Raw genomic sequence first — 10,370 nt, forward strand, 5'->3', positions numbered from 1 at the left:
AAAGCTATTATTAAGTTATTAATTATGATTGTTGTTTCTTTTGATTTTAGGTGATAAATTTTGAAACAAATTTTCATGGATGTTTGAGGACCAAAAACTCATCTTTCTTTTAATGCTCATACTCACAATTTTAATGCTTTTTTTTTAATGGTCTAGTTGGTTTTATGGTTTATAAATTTCTTGATACAAAGTTCCCAAACAAAGTTTATGGTCTAGTGAATTTTGTTCCATTTCAATGTAGACTTTTGCTTCTTTCTCTCTCTTTTATCTAGTTGAATTCCTTGTCAAGAATTCATTTTCCTCCATTGATAGTTTTCTTTGTTTTGTATTGTTTTTGATAAATGACAAGCTTAATTATTATTGTTGCGTTCATTTCTTTTAAAAAAAAACTAAAAATGAAACAAAAAAAAAAAGGACCCGTTGGAACCTAAAACTGACCTTGGAACTTGTGGCAAGGTAGGTTTCAAGTTCTTGGTTCCGACGGGTAGGTTCTAGGTTCCAAAAAATGACAAACCTATACGCAATGGTAGATTCCAAGTTCTAGGCAAAATCTGTAAAAAAAACTTGGAACCGTTCATCCCTAATCTTAGGTATCAGAGTTGATAAACAAAGATGAAGCTAGTTGGAAAGAAAACAAAGTGAGAGAGATGTTCGACTACAAAATGTCCTAGGAGATTCTAGCTATCTACCTTAACTCTCAGTTTCCTTGAGATAAATTAATGTGAAAGCTGACTAAAATAGGCCAATTTACAATCAAGAGTGCCTATAATAATCTTAGGGCGTAAGGAGAAATCCATAAACAAAATTGATCATCATCATCCTTTTTAACCTCTAGAGAATTGTGGAATAGAATATGGAATATTAAAATACAACCTGCCCAAAAAGATATTTTTCTTTTTCTTTATCAACTTTGCTAGAATGCACTAGCAACCAAAGAGAATTCATTTCAAAGACATATTGTACCTGAAGCCACTTGCACAATCTGTCATTAGCACTTGAAATCCATTGAGCATCTTTTCCTTTTGTGTCCATGGACTCAACGAGTCTAGAATACTATTGTGGTAAACATACAAAGTTATGTTCATGGAGTGACCTGAATAGAGGAGTGGTTGGTTAATTTTCGATATACTTTGATATCGTTTGAGCAGCTTGCCTTATTATTATGGCACATCTAGAAATCTTGCAACGACTGGGTGTTTAGAGCTAAAATGTTGAATCCCCAGCATGTAATCATCTCAGTAAGGACCATGGAGACAAACTTAAACATATGGGTGGGAAAGAAGGAATGAAAATCGCAAATGCGAACTAACATACCTCTAATTTGGACTCCCCTTCCCTCAAGTGTGCTTAAAATCAACATGGATGGGATCTTATGCTAAAGAAACAGGGGAAGGGGCATTGCTTGTGTATGTCAAGACAGTCGGGGTATCCTCATCAATGGATTTGCTTCTATGGTGAGAATTCTCAGTGAGATAGGCGGAGGCAACTGCTATGCTAGAATTCCTAAAGTACTTTAAAGGAAAAACTGAATTGAAGATGGAGATGGAGATCGATAGAATGGATCTGATGAAGGTGATAGATGAGGGCATAGATCAAGTCAGTTGGGAAGTGCACATTCTGATCATACCAAAGCCCAATCGCGTGTAAAAAAAATTACCAACCTAATAGTTGCCCATTGCAGAAGAGAGCATAATCAAGTGACAGGCTGGGTTGTGAAGGCCCATTGAAATGAGTCTCTGCCAATTAATTGGGTTGCTTATCCCTCAATTTATCTTTTGGAGTTGTTGTGCTTTGAAACTCGTACTTTGGCTCCGTTTAGGAACCACTTTGGAAAGCCCTTTGGGGGTCCAAAGCCCATTTGCCCAAATATTAAGTATTTGGAAACACCCAATAAAACTTGCCTTCAAGTAATACTGGCATTCCAAAGGTTGAAAAGCCCAAGGCAGGTCCTAGGTTACCTTGGGCTTTCAGCATTTTTGAAATGCCCATGTCATTGTTCATGAAAAACTATTCATCTTCTTCTCCAGCGGCGTAGACGAGCTTGAGAGGCTGGTGAGGTCACGGCTGAGGTAGGCGAGGTCACAACTGAGTTCGGTGAGGTTGCGGCGACCATCACCGGCCAATTGCTCGACCTCGGGGAGTCGCGTTGACCGCCTGCGAGGTGTGCGACCCAACGAGTTGCGTCGCCGCGACAAGATCTGGTTGCCCGACCTCCGTGCGACCAGATCTGGTCACGATGAGGTCGCGCGACCTCTGGCAACTAGATCTGGTCGCGCGGAGGTTGGGCAACCGGATCTGGTCATTGCTAGGTCACACCAGTTGCCGTGAGGTCACGTGACCTCCGACACGACCCAGATCTAGGTCGCGCCGATTGCCGCGAGGTCGCACGACCTCTGGCGACCCAAATTTGGGTCACCGCAAGGTCTTACGACCTTCAGTGCACCTAAATCTAGGTCGGGCGACCCTCTCGGAGGTCGCCCGACCCTGAGGTCGCCGGCGGCTATTTGCTTGGCCGGTGAACTTTTTTATTTTTTATTTTTATAATTTTTTTTAATCACCAAAGTTTTTTTTTGTAAATGTGATTCCCCAAACACCATTTTACTTAGAAGTACTTACAAAGGGTTTTTAAATTATAATTTACCAAACACAGTTTGCATTTTGGAAAATATTTTGAATTAAAGGTTTTTGCATTTTCTTAAAGACTTTCCTCAAAAGTCTTCACAAACACACATTTTATCTTTTCAAACTTTCACTTAAATGAGAATGCTACGAAAGCTTTTTCGACAAAAACAAAAAGGGATTGCCCATCGTTAATTGATTAATTCTATCGATAAATAAAATAATGAATTGATTACTTCATGTATTCTATTTTTTACATATTTTAATTTTAAAATCCCAATTTGTACTATATTATTAACAAAATTCAAATTATGAAATATTTTCATATGTGTAGAATTCCTTCATACTGCGTAAATAGTTTATTTCCATTCATTAACGATCTATATATTTCGTAGTAACATAATTTTGCAAAATCTTTCCAAATGTCAATATTGTGGGTACATGCAATGCATGTGCATAGTTTGGCTATCGAAGATCCTTAGAATAACAAACATGATAACAAAAAATGTATAATAAAGCACAAAAGAAAATGCCTTCGACCAATGGAGAAAATAATCAGGTCGCTAATTCTTCACTTTCTTAGATTAAGTGCTTAAACTTGCATGAATTTTTCTAATCAAGCTCTTCTGACTCTTGCTTTGGTCAATAATTGGAGTTAATATGTCGATTCAGAACTCACAGAAAACCTTGATTAGATAAAAACCACGGGTGAATTTTTCCGGCACAGAGATTGCACTTGAGCTTTCCGAGTTGAAATTCTTGCCGCCTACAAAGACCATGTGGGCTACGATTAATTGGAGTAGGAGTGGAGGGATTCTGGACCTGAGTAGGTCCTTAAACTGTTCCTATTCTCGGAGTTAACCCCAACAGTAAAATGTAATAATGATAACTGCGGGGGTCCGAGTCCGGTATCGAACGGGTTACACGCAATTTTCAAGGACTTGATTAGATAAATTAAAAGAAATAGAGACAAAAATCGAGAAAAACGTGCAAGTTTGGGGGGCAAAAAGCAATTTTTTTTTTTCCTTTGTAGGATCGTCGTCGTCGTCGCCAGTTCCAAAATTCAAAAAGCCAGAGACATCTCCATTTTCCCTCTCTTTCTTTCTCTCGCCGTCGCCGATGGAGAAGCGGCTGCGCTCCTCCTTCAAATCCTCGCCGGAGGAGTTCTTCTCCGCCGTCGCCGGCCTCAGCCTGAAATCCTCCAAGGCCGCCCTCAAATCCGTCCTCCACTCTCAGCCCCCTCCTCTCGCCTCCTCCCCGTCGTCGTTCCCCGCCTCCCTCCACCGCGCCGTCTCCCAGTCCGTCGCCGCCCTCAGGGACCTCCTCCGCGGCTCCCCCGATGCCGACCCCGGCGACCTCGCCTCCCCTCCTTCCAAGCGCCCCCGCCGCTCCTCCCGCCGCCTCTCCGAGCCCCTCGGCGGCGGGCCCTCCCCGGCGGGCCTCGACCGCCGGAGGCAGAAGGCCCTGGAGAGGCTCCGGGTCTTGGCGCACGTGGCCCGGCTGTGCGTCTCGGCGGCCCGCGGGGAGAGCTCGGCGGCGGGCGATCTGCTGCCGGCGGTGCGGGCGCTGCACGACAATTTGGTGCTCTTCGAGTCGGACTCGGTCTTGTCGGCGGAGATCGTGGGCTTGTGCGAGGAGTGGTGGAAGGGCGATCTACCCGGGAGAGAGAATTTGATTTCGCAGTTCCTGCCGTTCCTGGTGTCGAGGTCCTTGACTTTGAAGAAGAAGGTCGACGTGGGGAGGGTTTACGCGATGCGGGAAGCGTTCGGCTTGTTTGACTTTGAGGATGACAGCATCGAGGACTTGAAGATGTTGTTGATTCGGTGTGTGATCTCGCCGCTGTATTTGAAGACCGAGGAAGGGAAGCGATTCGTGGCGTTCATGTTTGGGCTGAGCAGGCAGCTCGTGAAGGAAGCTTTGGCGATGATCAAATCGCAGATTCCGTTCGGGAGGAAGTCGATGTTGGAGGCATATGGGGATATACTATTCAGGGCGTGGAATGCTGCGGAAGGAGATTCAAAAGATGAGATTGAAAATGGGTTTTTGCAGGGTTTAATTGAAGGGGCGATACACTTGAGCTCCGCAGCACTTGCAACATCAATCAGAAGAGTCTTGGGTGGGTTTATCAATCAGCGGACTGTTGATGGTGTTGAGAAGGTCCTCTTCCGTCTGACCGAGCCAGTACTTTTCCGCTCACTACAGGTATGGTCAGATTATGGATGAATTTGTTGCTAAAGAAAATGACAAATTTTGTGGGTTTGATTGATAGGAATGAATGATCTGATGATGCTACCTGCATACAGATAAAGAGGTTGTCCCTTTTTATGATATCATTTGATATTGATTGCATCTATAATTATCTTGGTTAGTGGTGAGCAAGCTGGACTTTGATGCTGGCAACTAGGAACAATTAGTGGCATGTGTCGAACCAGCATATAGTTGGGTTATGTTGGACCAGATTCTGCTGTTTATGTCCAATGTTCAGTGAAAGGTGGATCAGTGGCCCTTTTTTTCGTCAGTAGTTTCTGTAGTTTCGTGATGCCAATTAATACTGAACAAACTGAGGGAGTCAGAACAAGAGAATTTTCCTATGTCATTTCACTGATGCAATGTCTGAATGTTTACACTTGCCTTGACAGGTCGCAAACTCAGATGTTAGACAGAATGCACTGCACTTACTGTTGGACGTGTTCCCTCTAGAAGATCCAGATGCCACTAAAGAGGTTAAGGACAGATTACTTGACAGACAGTTCTATCTGTTGGAAAGACTGCTCAAGGATGATTGTCCTGATGTAAGAGTTGTTGCAGTGGAAGGTTGTTGCCGCATCCTTAATCTGTTCTGGGAAGTTATTCCTTCATCTACCATCACCAAGATTATTACAAGGATTTTCGATGACATGGCATATGACAACTGCAGTGAAGTTAGGCTTTCCACTATAAATGGAGTCGCATATTTGCTTGGTAATGGACAGTCACATGAGGTTCTTAAAGTGCTACTACCGAGACTTGCGCATCTGATTACAGATGGTACTCTTTCTGTGCGGGTTGCCCTAATTGAACTTCTCCTCCTCACTAGAGATATTCGATCTTTTCAGTTTAATAAGGTTGAAGTGCTGTCTCCAATCTATTATATGTTAAGATAATGCAGTCTTTTATTATTTGGCTGGTTTTGTTTCTTATTCACACTTATGTTCCATAGGTGGTAACCCTAGAAGCACTACTGTCCATGCTTGCAACTGATCAGGCACAAGTTGCACAAAAGATCACGAGATTGCTTTTGCCATCATATTTTCCCTCCAAGGTAACTTTTGAAGAGGCATGTAATCGATGTGTTACACTTATCAAGAGGTCGCCCAAGGCTGGAGCAAGGTTTTGTGAGTATGCTGCCTCGGAAGGTGCACCGTTGAAGTCTCTTATGCAACTTTTCAAAGTATTTATTAGTTTTGTTTTGTCAACCGATAAGCTGAATGAGGATCAGATTGAGGGTTTACTTGATGCTGCTGCATACATTTGTAAGCAACTTGTTGGTGAGCCATCATACAAGGATGCCCTGAAGGAAATATTTGCAAATGACAAGCTGAAGTGCTTATTTGCTGCGGCACCAACTGCGCATGCTCAATCTTCTGTTCTCAATATCGTCTCTGCCATCTCCCCAGATGATGTGTCAGGGCTCATTGAAGAATGTGGGCGCATAGTCATGGACTGTATTGGTATATGTGAAAATGAAGAAAGGCAATCTGAAGTAAGAAGTGCCCATAAGTTGTTGCTCTCTTATGATCAATGTGATGATATGTTTGACACTTTCTCAAAATTGCTGCAAAATGCTGCTTTCCATTGCCATAAGAAGTTTGGCATTGATATGTCAGAGAAGCAGAGTAATTCCTCATCAAAAAGGAAAAAAAATCAGTCATCGGTGAGAAACTTAGCTAAAAAGACAAGAGTCGGCCAGCAGATGCCATCCAGCTTTGAGGATGGCTATCTGGTTGCTGTAGGAGTAGCCTGGCAAATAAGAGACTTGCTTGGATGTGAGGACTCTCGGAAGGCTATGTTGGCTTCTTCATCTTGTGAACTGATTCTTAATACTCTAAAGGTTATCACAACAGCCAGCATTGTGGAGTGTGTGAATGTTGAATGCATGAGCATATACCCTCTCTTGGCATATACAACCTTGGTGATGCACATGGCCGCAGCAGATCCTAGCCTGAGTAGTTCACAGAACTCTCGCAACAGTATGTATAGCACATCAAACCCTTCAAGAGCAGTGATAGAGGTAAAAATCTTTCTTTTTATAAGTGACTTGTAATGACTATTACTAGTAGGAAGTTCACTTTGGACAAAATGGTGATGATGATTACGTACTATTTGTTCATTATGGTTTCTGGTCCATCTGCATGATAGATTTCTTCCTTTGTCTCACTTTTTTCATATACCAGTCTTCTCATTCTGTTCTTGCTAGGATCAGTTAGGGAAAATAAAGTGTAAACCTGTTACCAGGCATTATGCCTACATTGTGATACTGACTGATGACCGATTTTAAGGTGCGCCAGATCCCAATTTTTCTCATGCTCAGCTTATAACATGAAAAAATATCACCGTCGGGTGGAACAGTACAAACTGAATATCAAATGCACATATGAAATTGGACTTTTTGTAAGCTTTCACTAGAAACATGGGACTGATGTAATGTCCAGGTTTCTGTTAACGAAATATGCCGGCAGTTGATAGAGACATATTTTTCAGATGTCTGTACAACAGCAGAGTACCCATTATGGATTTCTTATGAGTGTTTGTGTAAACCAAGTTAGGATGGAAGAGTGACAGATCTGGCACAGAACTTGATTTGTACATTCATTAACATCTTCCAATCTGTATTCTTTTGATACTTGTATTGGTTTAGATGTGTCTTCATTATATATGTTGAAATTAACTGTTTGAGGGGTTTGAACCCTTTGTTGTATTCTTGCCAACCAGTCTCTATGATGGAGTAAAATATTATGTTAACAGCAGGGATATGCTTCTTCCATTTGTGCTTCATCAGTGCCATCCATAGAAAAGAAATGAATAGGATTGGCTTCCTTTCAACTTTAAGCTCAGGGCCCTGGTTTGAGGTTTTAGCCTTACATACTTTTGTTGAGTGAGCCTTTTCTATGAGTGGTAGATGACTGAAGAACCTGTGTAGGTGCTTGGCTAATTATCCTGCATTACTAGGTTATGGATCAGTTGCTAAAGTGTGCGGAGAAGCTGCTTAGAGCTGGTGGCCCTGTTAATCCTGCCTCTGGACAAAAGGAAAAGGAACCAGCAACAGATGCCTCTCAACCAAGTGATAGTGGTGAGTGTGTGTGGAAGGGCATACGAGAAAAAGGGAGAGATATCCTGTATTCTAACTATCTGCTATTATGTGAATTTCCCATTTATTCATATTCTTATAAAGTTGAACTTGTAACGTGCATGAAGCAACAGTAATTAGCTTATAGTTTGCTGCTGTGAATACATTCACAATTCCATCTAATCCATGAGATGGTATTGTTACTTGAATTAAAATTCTCCAAGTGTGGATGGAAATGGTAGCATCTGCCTATCCTGCTTTTATTAGCAAGAGCGTAATCCTTGTTATAGTGAGATGCTCTTCATCATTCATGCTGCTTTCATCTGCAGAAGGACAACTGTTGGTTAAGTAGGTTTTGTGACTTTGTTCATCTAAATTGCCAATACATTCTGAGTCAAGGAAATCTCAAAAGGGTTACTCTTGTTGGCATGATTTAGTTCATGATCAAAAGAAGATTAGGGTATAGATGAACAGCATATATGGCCTTTTGAACACTTTACTGGGCAACTGGGCATTGGTTAGCTGATTTTTCTTTCTTTAGGTTGATGGTATTGCTTTGTTGATGAAGTACACTGTTTCAAATTGTCAAAATTTGAAAAAGTATCTGCACAATCACCTCTATGGGTTCATTACGGCAGATGTTTTGCGTGTGCTCTGGTTGGCTGCTAACGTTTTATTCTTGTGACATCATTCCAGAATCAACAGGAAAAAAGATATCCAGAAAGGTGAAGATGCTAACCGCAATTTTCAAGTTCATAAGTGATGCCATAACCTTGAGATTTTATTCTGGCAATTATGGGAGATGCTTACATTGCGCATCAGCAGCCGTTCGACAGATCATCTCAGATTTAGCACAACTATCTAGCCAGTCATTGCAATTGACAGAGGATGACATGAAAGAAATGACCACGTGTCTGAAGAGCTCCTTCACTTACATGGTAAAATTGCTTAATTTAGTCCTTACAGACACCAGCGAAGCTTCAAGGGTTCAGTTGGAAATCTTTGATCTAGCCAATCATTTGCTCGATCTGATAATTAGTGTCGAGTTATCATTAGGGTATGGTTGCGTCACGCGTCTTATTGCAGCAGCCAAACCATGGCTGCCTGATTTGGTTGTGGCCCTGGGATCCACATATATGCTGAACAAGATCCATGGAGATGTTTCTTTAACCATGTCCGATATTTCAACCCATTTTCCATCATGGCCGTCAGTTATAGCAAGGATGGAGGTGGATGAGCTCTCTGAAGATTGTTCTGAAGTGGAGGATGAGAGCATCTCTCGATCCGAGAAGTACCCAGCATTTAAGAAGCTATTGCAAACAGTACTCGATCTGCTGAGAGCAAATGTTAATCTACTCGATGCAGTTGGAATGATCTTCTTGGCTGGTTCATTGTTTGGGCTCGAGAGGGATAATGACGGCCTTGTGTTGGGACTCTTGCACTTTGTGACTGCAAAGCTAGTTGGGCACGAAAATCAACATTGGGATCAACTTGATATGATGTTGGCTTCTCTTGATCAAATCTATCTTCCGATTGAGAAAAAGCTTGGAGAACAAATTCCCGGATATAGACAGAACCGATTGAGTGCCGCTCGGGCTTTGCTTGAACCTGTTTGGATGAATCATCATAGCTTCGAAAGTGGGAGATTTTCTGAGATGGATGAACAATAACCGGGCATATGCCCAACTTGTACAGATAATCCAGACTAGGAAGTTTGTCAAATTGTAAGGCGGGGTAAGGTCCCCAAAGCTTAAGGGAATTTTGTCAAGCTAGTAAACTTCTGTTCGATCGTTTCTCCCACATATGCCCTTACTCGTTAAATTTCAATAATTTCAACGGTGGATTTCTGCTAGAGGGTATTTTGATATGAGTTTTTTCCTCCCGGATGGTGTTCGAGATCGATTGATCGTGCGCCTGCGGAGTTCAACTCAAGAAGATTGGGAAGCACCAACAGGTCAATTATTTAACCTTGTTTTTATAGATTCAGCGAAAATTCTCCCGCACTCTTATAACACGATAATATCATATTAGATTTAAATATGGTGCAATAACAATGTGAGGTTGAGCATGCTGTTCAAACCATATCCAAGAAGGGATCATCCCAACAGCAGTATCTTCAAGCAGCTTATAAAATTAAAGCTGTCGTTCTCGTGCACTCCACAACAAAATAAGTTGATCCACCAGTGATTTGGATGTATTGATAAGACTAGCAGGGTTAGGTTGTCTTTACAAGTCAATCCCACTAAACACATGGTGCGGAGCAGCAATATCATATTCCAGAAAGAGGATCCATCATGAAACACGTTGGAGCTCCACAAGGTCACATCATCAATCAATCCTCGATCATACAAAGTGTATACTTAACTATTGCATGGAAAGAGAGCGGCAGTGCACGTTGGAATAGCTATAATCAACCTAACTTTCA

General features: G+C 41.9%; 1 protein-coding gene across 1 annotated transcript; it reads left to right on the plus strand.

The window, feature by feature from the left end:
* The first annotated feature begins 3,738 nt into the window (after window positions 1-3,738).
* Window positions 3,739-9,615, plus strand: LOC139883737 (uncharacterized). The gene is made up of 5 exons (XM_071867874.1): window positions 3,739-4,821; window positions 5,259-5,723; window positions 5,819-6,889; window positions 7,828-7,948; window positions 8,642-9,615. The coding sequence occupies exons 1-5, from the start codon at window positions 3,739-3,741 to the stop codon at window positions 9,613-9,615; spliced, it is 3,714 nt and encodes a 1,237-aa protein (XP_071723975.1).
* Window positions 9,616-10,370: the final 755 nt, after the last annotated feature.

The sequence above is a fragment of the Rutidosis leptorrhynchoides genome, unplaced genomic scaffold (genome assembly GCF_046630445.1).
Source record: "Rutidosis leptorrhynchoides isolate AG116_Rl617_1_P2 unplaced genomic scaffold, CSIRO_AGI_Rlap_v1 contig441, whole genome shotgun sequence".
Taxonomy (NCBI): Eukaryota; Viridiplantae; Streptophyta; class Magnoliopsida; order Asterales; family Asteraceae; genus Rutidosis; species Rutidosis leptorrhynchoides.